General features: G+C 44.6%; 1 protein-coding gene across 2 annotated transcripts in view; it reads right to left on the bottom strand.

Moving 5' to 3' along the window:
- The window catches only part of AP2M1 (adaptor related protein complex 2 subunit mu 1), a 30,907-nt gene that overhangs the window by 12,137 nt on the left and 5,535 nt on the right, over positions 1-13,235 (bottom strand). For both annotated transcript variants that reach the window (XM_086468639.1, XM_086468638.1), the window contains exons 2-3: positions 5,960-6,072; positions 308-573 (exon numbers count right to left, since the gene is read on the bottom strand). In XM_086468639.1, coding sequence (XP_086324765.1) covers positions 308-573; positions 5,960-6,033 — 340 coding nt within the window. In that variant the 5' untranslated portion in view covers positions 6,034-6,072. The remainder of the gene's footprint in view (positions 1-307; positions 574-5,959; positions 6,073-13,235) is intronic.

Below are 13,235 nucleotides of genomic sequence, written 5' to 3'. Positions count from 1 at the left end.
ATCACAGGATAATGACAGCCCTACATCTACACAGGATCCACTCAGAAGCTGGGTACCAGCTGCCTCATTTATACAAGTGCACAGCTCCCAACACTTCAGCAAAGTGAGCCATGATGAACACAAGGCTATGGGCTTCAGATGTTATCCACACTTCCAGTACAGGTGGCATTAGAAAGCAGCACAATTAATTTTGAACTCTATCACGCATGTGAAAAATACTTCAAGGATTATCACCACACCAAACTAAGCTAAGGGGTTTAGAATGACCAAGTGCAATACCACATAGCAGATAAGGGAAACATCTCACCATCCAGTAGCTCATAGATCAGCACAAAGTTGTTCTTTATGTTCTCCTCACTGATCTTCCCAAAGTAGGCAGTCATCACGTCACACATCTTGTAAAGAAACTCGAAAACCATGGCAGCGTTGACATTCTGCTTGGTGACAGCAGCCAGCCAGATGTTGGAACGCTTGACATGGAAGAAACTTGTGCGGGCGATGTTGGTGACAGGCGAGCGTACCTGCTGCCGTGCGTGGATGACATTGACGCGGAAGGCGTCGACGGCATTCCGCCTACGAGATCAGCACCAAAGGTAAGTCAGCACAGCGTACGTGAAAACAAGCTGGCTGCACAGTTCTGCTTATGCAACTACAGTCAGACACTGAACTACATACACCAAGCTCACTTAGGAAGGGTGCCTGGGGATGTCTCTAAGAGGGACAAGCGAAGGCTCTGAGCAGAGTCAGACATTCAATTCTGCACAAACTGAAGGAGAAACGGAGTGCCACTGGTCTCTAAGGAGCTTTAGACTACAGCGTAACCGTAGTCAGAAGGAGAAGCTAACCTCACTTCCATCTGGAGTCAGATAGCTACGGAACTTTCCCTTCCATTATTTTTGCTATCACCCCCAACTCATTACCATAGCTGGGAACAAACACAGTAGCATCTTACAGCTCAAAGAAGAGCCCAGTTTTGACCAAACACCTAGTTACTGCCTACTCTGCGTGCCCAGGCCTTTATCCTCTCGCCCCAAAGCAAGCTGTAGTCTCAAGATATTTGTCAATGGCAGTTCCTCCCCGACACACCACTGAGGAAAAACCAGCAAAACCTACCCAGGTCACCTGACAGAGGTCAGTGCCCAGGTACACCACGAAAAGGAGCTTTAGTTCTCAGATGCACCTTACCTCCATGTCCCACCATACTGCACCATGGAGGGCAGGCCTAAAGTAGCAAGCAGGATTAGGACCAGTTTTGGCTTTCAGTTACACATGACCTCTGAAGCCTGCCAGGCTTCAGAACAAGTCTCTTGCACAAGGACTTAGGGTCCCCACAGTGCAACATGCTGGTAGCACTGCATTACGTGCACTGAATGGTCCAGCACCATTTACAGCACAGAGGTTCCGCTCAGTGCTGAAAAGGTGCTGTGCAAGCTTCCTGTAGCTGCTGCCATCTTTAATCCAATATACACTAGTGACAGGGAACAGATCCCTCTTGGGTAAACAGGAATGTCTGCATGGCATTCTGGATGCCAGCTCTTCCACACGAGTTTCCTTAGCCCATAGCTACAAGTCAGGATAAACTCCCCAAATTAAGTTGAAGTCCATGAACCCTAAGAACAGAGGAAGGAAGCCAGAGTACTTTATATGACAAGACCAAGACTTAAAGCAATAGTCTACACACCAAGCCAAGGCTCATCCAGTTGCACTTTATTACTCATAACTCTCAGACACTGTGTAGAACAGGCAGGGGGTCTTCTGACTGCAGCATCAAGGCCATGGTACTGATTATGCAGAACCATGTTTGAGAGCAGACAGTAACAATATCCTCACAAGCAAAGATACAGGCATACAAATGCTTGTAAGCACTGATGGCTGTCAACAATCCAGCAGACAGTTCCAAGTTCGAAAACAAAGGATATTCAAAGGAACATATGCTACCACAGCAGGCGTTTGCTCCTTGAAAGTCTGGGTACATATGTAGAAGCTTTGTCAGTAAACACGCTCCCCCATAAGCAAAATTCTGGCCTACAAATACTTCTCAGGTTTTTTCTCCAGAAGGTTTGCAAGTTTGAGTTAAATTAGTATTTCATTCTACCTTAGTTTTTCCATAAGAAAGCAATTTATCTGCTGTAAAACAACAATAACTAAAAGCCCCACTCCTCCCCTCCAGTAAGCCTTTCAAGGAAAGGTCAGCTTGTTCTGGAGCCTTACCCCTCCCAGCCTCAAGATCTAACCCACTAGAACTAGTACCAGAACCAGCAACTAGACTGGTGCACCCTAGAGGAGAAGCCTCAGAGGTCAGTGAAGCTTTTCTAGCACACCAGTTGCACACTGTGCAGTGCCAGTCATGGACTACCACGCGTCTCTTACCTATTGCTACAGCAGCCAATGAGATGGGATGGACAGAAATGGCGCCAGCGGAGAAAGGAGGAGTGACAGCAACAAGAGAAAGGGTTAGAAACACACACACAAGGCACAATGAATCCAAAGAGATAAGGAGAGACCAAACAGCACCCCCTCCCCCTGCTCCTGGGCACAAAAGGCCAAGGTGGCATTGGATGGACAGCACAAGCTGTGGCAGCAATGAAGCCCTTGCACGGCACAATGCTGACGTGCCACAGTCAGGCTGCCAGCATGGACAGACTTGTGTCTGGCTGAATTTTAGGGGCAACTGGGTGTTTAGTCCAGATGAGCTGCATCCGTATCACATCAGTGATACCCAGTCTGCTCTGCTAATACACGTAGCAGGCCTTGGAGGGGAAGAACCCCAAAGCCTCAATCTGAGGCATCACGTGGGGACCCTAAAGTATCAGGTATCTTCTTCCCAGTCTGCCTCAGAACTGGGCTGCAAGTCTGAGTGGGCATTTCCATGACAGTATTTCTCATTTGAAGCTGTTTGGGTTGATGCTTTCTGGCTTGGCCCAGCCAACAGGAAATACAGCAAGTTTGATAGAGCTGGAGCACATCTGGAAAGATGTGGCCCATCCTGCAGACTCAGACACTGCTCTATCCAGCTTGCACTCTTCCCTTAAGGATCAAGAGCCATGAAGCTGATGTGATGTATTAGAAGCTCAGAAACTAAACGCCTAAAGTGCATGCAGTTTGTCATGTAAGCTGCTCAGTTTCAAATAGCTTATTTTTATTTAATAGCTACATTCTTAAACGCAGGTAGGTTCTCCCAATGACTATGTCACTGAAGAACAAGGCACTTGAAGATCACAGGAGAGCCCTCCATGGTATCCTGAATTAAATGCATAGTGCTTTGCCCCCTTTTTTTTTTTTTTAAGAGGCTGCTTATGCATGCAGCTAGCTGCTGTATGGACAGATGTGCTACATGCGCTAAAGCCATTCTAAGTTGCAAGCAAAGAAAGTTCAAGTGTTGTGGTACTTCTGGCTTTAACAAAGTCAAGGCAAGGGTTTCTTTCTTCATTGACTGTCACTTGCCTCATTAACATTTGATCTAGTACGTGCTTGCTTAGACCCTTAAACTGTGCAAGAGGAGAGGTTCTCATAACCCAACACATAGGCTGAGGCTTCAGAATGCCAAAGACAAGTACCAAGACCAAGGAGCCTTAAGGGTCAACGACTCGAAGACAGGCAGCAGCTCTGCTCATTTCCCATTCAACCTACCTCCCAACACCCAGTACTTCAGATCTATCCTTTAGGAATTAAGAACTGTGTAGTGTTCTGGAGGTCTACTACCTGGTTGTTTGGTTAGAGATAGAACTCCCACAGAGTTAAGTACAAGTTACAGGATCATGGCTATTCCCTTCCCTACCTCTCTCTGAAGGTTAAGATATTAAAAGGTTTTAAGTAGACCTGGTATCAATGCTAATGTTCAGACCAGGAAATGGCAAGATTCTCAGTTACTTGACTGCACAAGATGAGACAGCCATTTTAAGATAACTTGTTTTATAAGGTTACATGTCTAAAAAAATTCTAAACCAGGTTTGAAGGCCTGTTTCAGAAGGAATCCAACACCTTGGGGAGCACCTGGTTAACAGCCAGCACCAGCTCCACTTAAGTCAGAAGACCGACACTTTCACAGGAACTGAACGGATGATTTCCTTCAAGGGAACACTGACTCCTGAAGTCCTAGAGAAAAGACTTGAATCTTTTTGGTACCTTTTGCCAAATGAAAAAGTTAAGATAGGTTCAGGCAGGAAATCCCGTTTTCTAGTTTTGTCTGGCCAGCCAACAGGAAGTACTTTATCATATACTGAACTCAAGTCACTCACTTTGTAAGAGGAATGAGCCAAGAGAAAAAACAACAGGAGATCACTACATTAAAAATAAGCTCTTCACTCCCCAGTTTACATCTCTATATCCAGAATGCTCTTTAAATAAAAAGGCCTTCTTGAATAAACATCAGTTCAAACGCAATTCTATCTTTAAGTGCTTTAAGTTTGCAAGCCACAAAATATACATTTTTGCCAGAAACTGCAGTAACAGTGTCCCTAGCCCTGGCTCCCTAACATTCTCAAAATTTATCTATAATCCAGAACAGTTTGGCTCAGTCACTGTGATATCTGTTCATTAGGGGAGCTTTACAAAGTCAGATGTGGCATATGAATTGCTCTGAAGAGCTTCAGCTAACAAGTACTCAAGACTGAAAGGAGTTAGTACAGCAGAAGAGATGCAAAACTTTGTAGCCAGTAGTTTCCTGCTTCAGAAATGCAACGCTTCCTTGGCTCAGCTCTGTGTGGAAGTCCTGGAATAACTCAGTCAACCTTAGAACAGCTACTCTACCCTGCCTTAGCTGACTTAGAACAAGCCAAGAGATCGAAAGCTCATTAGGTGAAGCCTTATTATAGACACTGTGTTGATGGCTACTCCATCAACAAAACTGTGCAAGCCTTGACTATCTACTAGTTCTACCTCAATTTTAAACCTCCACTAGATAACCCATAACCAGAAGGGACACACTTTTCAGACTAGAGGAGCCTGAAGGCAAACTGGCTCAACAGTTTTTGTAATTCGTGGCACAAGTTATTTCACAGCATATCCCACCACTATTCATTGTGGAGATCTGGTACAATTTTTTCCTGAACTGGACAGAAGGATCTCTCTCGTTGGACTTTGAATTAACACCAACCACAGCCCTGCTTCCGTTAGCTATGTTTTGACTCTGTTAACTTCAATTATTAACTTCCACCTAATGCTTAACGCTAATGAAAACCCACGAGGAAGAGTCGTGTTGTGCAAGAAAGCCACTTAAGGTTCTCAGTCCAAGCAGTATCACCACTTGTTATTGGGCTCGCTGTAGCACTATCCACTGCCTATAAGACACAAAATTTTTAGTAAGGTTCCTTCTGGGAACGAACAGTCTAAGGATTGCACATATTCAGTTTAAGGGAGCATCGTAACACTTGTGAAGTGCAACGAGTCACTCTACCAAAGGCTTTCAGTGCTTCCCACAACTTTAATTACCCAATGAATGTAAGCTTTTCACATACAAGGCTGCCATACAAAGCTGGCGGACAGAATGCCAGTTTCAAGTGTACAGCCATGGTTACCAAGAGACTGCTTGTAGACATAACTTTCCAAGACCACAGACAGTCTTTTGCATGCCTGTACTTGATGCTAGACATCTGTGTTTGACACTAATTCGGAGCCCTGGTTGTAGTGCATGGCAGACAGTTCCCACATTACTGTTCCCATAAAGTTTTAACGATCACAGTGAGGCTGGTAAACTCCCACAGTGGCAGTCCATGTTGCTGAGGCATTTGGATCACTACCATCAAAAGAAAGTCCCAGGTTTGCCTGCAGGCCACCCTTTACTACTATCTGTAGGTGACCAGGGCTTAAACTTCTTTTTCTGAACTAAGCCTAGAGCAGCAAGTTGAATTGCAGTTTTACATGCATGCACAGCTAATGCAGAACAAAGCAGCTCTGATTTGTTGTCTGCACCAAAATGAGACAGAAATGCAAAGACCAGGGATGCAACAGAAGCACTTACCCAATGTCATCCCGGTAGACTCGAGAGATTAAAACCTCTCCTTTGTGATTATAGATGAATAAGCCTCCGATCATGATGGAACTTTAGTCTTCTCTTCCCATGTTGCTTAAGACCTGGAGCAAGAGAGGGCACATATCAGTAGGTGGCATGGCAACAAGCAGCACAGCAGGCACAGATCTGCTACTAGCCAAGGCACAGGCACCTTTTGTCACACACACCTTCAACCAGAAGACAATTCTTACAATACCCGTGGTGGTGAGGACCCGATAGCACACATCCTGATGCCACAGGAATAACAAACTCCAGCAGGTTGCAGGGAGAGACAAGTGGAGGGCATGCTCAGAGTTATTCCTGGAAGTCTGATGGTGTGGGCTATAGCACCTAATTTATCTTGTTACATCCGGCCAGGCTAGCACGTGGCCAAGGCCCAGTAGGGTGGCAAGAGATTCAGGAGCAGCTCCAACGCTGCAGGCGACTGCCTATCTCATGCTTCCATCCCGGAGAGGAGAATACAGAGCTCCTTACTAATAAAAGGCTATTAGAAACAGCATTTTATTCTGGAGAGGAGGGAAGTAGCCATATTGCTACAGTTACAGATCGTACTTTCTGAGCTGCTGGGATCTTACATGGAAAAGTGTCTGTTCCCAATGCACAGTACAGACTGCACGTACCACAACAGACCTAAGCCCTAGCTACACGCCAGTCTCTCCAGATCAGCGTTCCCTCGTGTTTGCTGCAGAGCTGCCCCTAAGGGGCACACCATTAACAAGGATGCAATAAGGAAGCCCACTGGGAACCAGCTGCCTTGTTCCAGACCTAAGGAGCCACTGCAGGAATCCTGACCGAGGCCCAGCCGAGTAACTTCCTGAGCTTGCCTGAAGCAACTCAGGAGCTTAGGTCTGGGTGAGTACACACAGCTACCATGTAACATGTGGGGTCCCAATGGGGCTGCAATTTGTAGCCAGGACTGAAGCTTAAAGTTAGCACTGAATTAGATGCAGGCTTACTTCTCATTCCATTCATCAGCACAGATGGATCAAACCTCAAGTATTAGCAGCACTTGGCCTATCCCCTGAATGGGAGAAAAACCACACAGGCCTGGAACTACAAGCAAATCAAAGATCATTTATTTCTACTACAAAGTGTCTATCTCCCCAATGACCGAGACAAAAATCAGATGCAACTCAGTTATTCCTTCTGCATGCAGCTCACACAAGTGTTTGAGAGGTGACCAAGCCCATGACTGTACAGCAGGGGTTCCTTAGCAGCAAGTACACTTTCGTTTATTACTGCTTTTACATAGGTTTTAACATAGCAACATTACAGCCTTTGCTGATCCCTAGCAGCAGTACTGAGTAACACTTCAGGGTCCAAACTGAGAGCAGCCTGGCCACAAGGTGCCATTGGAGTGGGTGACCTCAACCATGACCCACTGCAACTGGGGGCTAGGGCCTCAAAAGTCCCCCTCTTAAACTGCTAATCTTCTCCTCCTTCAAAGGAAGATTGTTTTGAAGAGAGCTACAAAACTGGTAGAGATCACTGATGCAGAAGCCATTTTTATTTTTTCTAAATACACAGTTATTTCACCAGATCCCATTCCTGTAATCATATGCACTCCCATTCACTTAGGTCCAAGTGGTAACACCCGCTCTAGCAACTGCTTGGTTGGCTTAGTCCAGCGAAGAACGCTACAACTGCGACAGGGCAAGCCTTGTGACTAGGCCTTGGGACCACCACATAGGTATTTCTCAGCTTTGGCACTGCAGAGCATTAGATAACCAACCATCCACACTGCTGTTAGGGTGGGTGAGCCTACACCCACTTGTCTCGGGTGTGTGGAAGGGATAGGGAGAGGATAGCCTAGAGACAGATGGTGACAGTGAACCAATATGCATTTGCTCAGGAACACGGTAAAAATAAAGTTAAAGTGACCTAGTCTCAGATCATCTCAAAGGTCAGGAATAAAAAGTATACAAAAAAGCAATGCACACACTGGAGGGCAAAAATACTTCCACAGCAAAAGCCTGCAGTAACATATCCTCTAGAAGTTATGTTCAAGAAACTAAAGCAGCTGCCTATTTGAATGAACTACTGCAGACTTGAGTTCTGTGCTACAATAAGATTTATAGTGCAGCCACTACTTTTAATTTCAGAAAGACAAAAACTTTAAGTTTCATAAGCCTTTACACCAACATTTTCAGCTATACCTAACGAGTCCTCAGAGACTAACATTACACATACTTCTCTGCTATAGGTCTTCAGCTACCAGATAGTTGCTTCTGCTCACTAACAGGAAAAAGCAAGAATCAAAAAGTCAGTTTTTAAGTCAAAATAGTGAGAAACAGACAGACAGGCAGTTTTCCCAAAGCTCAGTAGTGAGCTTCCTGGCTTTTACTCCCACATTCTGCTGGCTGAGTGTCTCTGGCAATTAACAGGCTGCCTCCTGCCACTTGTCAGTACCTTCCTGTGGCACTGTCATCAACATTTTTTGATGTCCAAGACTCCATTTAGCACAGAAGAGGTTTTCAAATACATTTTTCTTCCGTTCCCATTAGCGACACTTTATAAATTCAGGATACAAGTATTTCATAGAATCACAGAATAATTTGGGTTGGAAGGGACCTTTAGAGGTCATCTAGTCCAACCCTCCTGCAGTGAGCAGGGACATCTTTGTCTGGATCAGGTTGCTCAGAGCCCCCTCCAACCTGACCTTGAATGTTTCCAGGGGTGAGGCATCCACCACCTCTCTGGGCAACCGGTGCCAGTGTTTCACCATCCCCATTGTAAAAAAATTCTTCCTTGTATCTAGTCTAAATCTACCCTTCTTTAGTTTAAAACCGTTACTCCTTGTCCTACCGCAACAGGCTCTGCTAAAAAGATTGCCCCCATCTTTCTTACAGGCCCCCTTTCAGTACCGGAAGGCCACTCTAAGGTCTCCCTGGAGCCTTCTCTTCTCCAGGCTGAACAACCCCAGCTCTCTCAGCCTGTCCTCACAGGGGAGGTGCTCCAGCCCCCTGATCATTCTTGTGGCCTCCTCTGGACCTCCTTCAACACGTCGATGTCTTTCTTGTCCTGAGGACTTGAGCTGGACACAGTACTCCAGGTGGGGTCTCACCAGAGCAGGACAAGTCTCTCAAACCTATTAAGACAGAGGCAACATACAGTCCGAGATTCCCATGTAGTTACAGAGTGGGGAAAAGCCTTCTGCAGGTGCTCACTGTCCCACGCAGGGAGCCAAGGCTACACGGTGTAGCTGGCAGCAAGGCCAGCATCCCCACACCAGAAGACAGAGACAATCCTGTTGGTCAACAGAAGAAAACCAGGTTCTCAAATTTAAGGAAGCGGCTGTACTACAGACTCACAACTACTCACATGAAACACACATGGCCCGAACAGGCACGCAGGAGGCCACTGAAAGGTAATGTGCAGGGCTAGAACCCAAAACACAGAGGATATCTGTTTGAATGTAGTACCCAACAAGTCTGTCAGATGCTGAAGCTGTAATTCAGCAAACATTTGAAAAGTCATTCACACAAGACAAATGATGAAAAAAAAAAAAAAAACGAGAACCATTATGACAATGAAAGCAACTTCTTGCCCACTCCAGGAAATTCTTTCCTAATTAGCATATTTTCACTCCAGATAAGAGACAAGGATGTCTTTTCAGACTGCTGCAGTGCTGGCTTCCATATTCGGATATGGTCTATTGCCATCAAAGGTGAAGAAGAGTTCCTGCATCCTCTTTAAGACTTGCATTGTATAGAACAGTTTCCTGGAAGCTTACGCAACTGGTCAAAGCTGGATCATATGAATCCTACAAACCCTTTCCAGAAGATTCCTAGAAAGCACATCCTAGTCTTAAAATTAATCTCCCTCTTGGGTTTTAATGCTGCTTAAGTTATTTGTTTCACTATTTTTAGCATAAAGGAAATGTCTGCTTTGATGAGCGACATTCAGACACAGCACACACAAGACAAAGCCTCTTGCTAGTATGACAAACCAATCACTCTCTGAAAAAGCCTTGACTTGAGTATTTACTACATTACTATAAAACATGTGGAAGACTGCTGAACAAGCTTCATGTTGGAAATTAAAAGCCTTCTCTTAGGAAGATCTACAAACTTTAAATGTTGATTGAGATAGCAAGGCTATGCTTTCTCACATGTTAGGTTAGAACGTATTTTACAACTTAAGTTACAGGCAAAAATATCAGCATTTTTAATTGCATCACAGCACTAGGTAAAGTCAACTGCTTGCTTATCTTGTATGTTGGTAAAAACATGTTAGATGGAGAGCAGATACAGCATAATTCAAGTGCTTTTAGTCTTCAAAAAATTCTTTGTCAATGCAAAGAAATGCTAGGCTTCTTCCTTATACAAATATACTGGGAGCTGAGTTCAGTATAGCTCCTAATCCAACCAGCTTCTTTTCCACATTGGTTCATACCGCAGATGTTAGTTCAGTGCCTTGTCTCCAACGTCAGCAATGAAGGGACAGTCAGATAACAGTAAGGACAGGTCAAGAAAACACTCCCCAGGAGATCCCCCTGCAATGGCTCATTTATTTTAGAAGTCTTAATGGATCTCTTTAAAGTATTTGCCCAGTTTCCTCTTGAATCTCTGCATAGGCAGCATCCCGTGGCAAAAAAAAAAAGCAGCCGACAGTTTTATAACCACTGTATAAAACACCCTCCCTTTTGTTTTAAGCCTGCTTTCTCTTCCTTCCCTCAGCTTTGTTTAACAGCCTCCAGTTCAAGTGCAGGAAGAAGCAATTAAGAACTAGCCCCCATACTCTACCTCCAGGCCACTTAGGATTTTGCAGCTCTCCACTACCTTCATTGCCCCTTTCCCAGAATGAGACGTTCCCACCTCACTCAGCTGCTCTTCACAAGGAAATTGTTTTACACTTTGGTCTTTCTCAGTGCCTTCCTCCAAACATTTTCATTCTGGAAGTGAGCACAAAACTGCACAAATTATTCAAGATGTAAGCAAACCATGACATAGACAATATGACAATCATACATATCCTGCTTTGATCTTTCCCTAGTGGTTGTTGATATTTGACTTAACATTTTTAAAGCACCTCTCAGCAAGAAGCTAGCTATTTCATCATCTGTCATAACCCCAAGATCACACTGAACTCTGTCTTCGAGGTAATTAACCACATCACAGGTGAAGCTAGAACTGCCTTTCCTCCCTAATCCACTGCTATATGCACCACTGTACATTTATGTACCTTGAATTTAGTGTGCCATTTTATCATTCCATCACTGCACCTCTATGCTATTTTTTACCTACTGTGCCCTTACTACTCTGAATACCCTCATATCCATGCACACCCCACTGCCATGACTACTGACCAAGATCACCCTTATTGCAAAATCCTCGTTTGCTACAAAATAGTGGCATGCAGAGAGATTTGCCACCAACCAGGGGACGCATACTAGCTGTGCTATGCTGGTAACGCAACTCGATATTGACAGGGCTGGGCTCTGTGCTGTGTGAACCCCTGGGTAATGCCTGAGGTGGTAGTTTGACTTACTACAGATTTAGCCACAGGATCAGGACCATTCTGCCAGTTTGTTTTATAATGGCAGCCTAACAGCATAAATATACCCGAGAGACATGCACTAGCATTATTGCACATACTTGCCTCCACAGCAGCTATGATTCTCCTCAAGCCTGAAAAAAACCCCATAATTTTACAGCTCTACAGATTAAAGCTGAATTCACATTTAAGTGCAATGTACCTAACTTGATTTGTGTCAGACAATTTGTAAAGTGTTTCCAGGTACCAAGCAGAGTCACATGGGCTAAGGACAGCGAATACAAGAAAACAGTTTTAGCTGACTAACCCAACTGTGCCAGCTGTCAGGTCTCTGTGGTACTTGGAAGGACAACACGCAGTATAAACCTCTTGCTGCACTCCTATTTAATGACATCAGGGACCAAAGAGGTCTCAAGTGCACAAGGTATTTAACACAACTACAAGCAGATCTTCCTTGCTCTGCTTGACTTCTGCAGTCCAGCATCCTGAAGAGCTCCAAGCACCACAAGCATAGACAGCACAAGGGCATCAACACAGCTCACAGCAAATTCGGTTTGGTGCAGTGCCATTCTCTCAGCCAGCCCTCACCAAGTTTGCCCATGATAGACGTTCAGGGTACGCTGACAACACCCCATTCCTCTGCTCAAGGCTTACATTACATCCCTCCCAGACACAAGACTGGAGTGACCACGCTCCCTCTCCCCTACAGAGTTACTTCCACCAGCTAATGGGAAGATGTCCACACAAATGGAAACTCAAGCGGTGGAACAACTATCCCAGAGATATATGAAGAGATTGAGAAGAAAGCTCTACAAAGGGCAGCATGCAAAAGAAAGTTGCTTAAAACTTAGCAAGAAGAACGGCTCTTTAAGATGACAATGGCTCTCCTTGAAGTGGCTGCAGTGAAAATAAGCCTGCTTTGTTTTGATCTCCATTTGCATTTCAGTACAAGTTTCACAGATACAGGTTTTGACTATTTCAAGGTTACACTAACTAGGATGAGGGTTTTTTTTTTTCCTCTTAGTGGTACAGTTCAGACTTGGTATGATTTTCCACACTTTTTTTAAAAAATAATGAATAGTTTTCTTTTCAGATCAGCTTTGAAAATGAAAGATCATAGTGCCTGCAATGGTTAAGATCTGCATAGAACAGTGCTCAAATTAATTCGAGACTGACATTCAGTGACTCATGGCTGCTGGAATCAGAAAGCCCCAGAATAAGAAATCCACCACAGGAGATGGATTCATCTGCTTGCTGCACATAAGCGACATGACTCAGAAAACTTCCCAGCATTGCTCAATCAGCTTTCAATGACTCATTCTGCCCCTCTCGACAGTCAGCCTTTTCTAGGGAGCTTGCCCTACACTGTTTTTTTTAGTTTCCTCAGGCTAATAGCTCATTGCAAGACACAGTTTAAAAGCAAAGCCCATTGCTTCTTCAACTGTTTATCACTAAGTGCCTGGAAACCAAGATGACTCTAGCTGAAGTCTTTGGGTTAACAGTCCATCAGCTGCATTTTCAGAGCTTTGCAGCTCCGCTCCTTCTGTTTCACTAGCTTGAACATATGGCGACCCGCTCCACAGTGCTAGCTACAGCCCTGGTTTCTAGTTATAGTATGGATGGACTTATTCTAGTTAAGGTACAGAGAAGATCCACATATATGTTGAATTCACACCAGTTGGTGACTAATCACCTCAATTTAGGAACAACAGTCCTTTCCCAATACCAG

The sequence above is a fragment of the Leptosomus discolor genome, chromosome 7 (genome assembly GCF_034619465.1).
Source record: "Leptosomus discolor isolate bLepDis1 chromosome 7, bLepDis1.hap2, whole genome shotgun sequence".
Taxonomy (NCBI): domain Eukaryota; kingdom Metazoa; phylum Chordata; class Aves; order Leptosomiformes; family Leptosomidae; genus Leptosomus; species Leptosomus discolor.
Note: the sequence above shows the minus strand (reverse complement) of the source record. Positions and strands in the feature narration are given on the sequence as shown.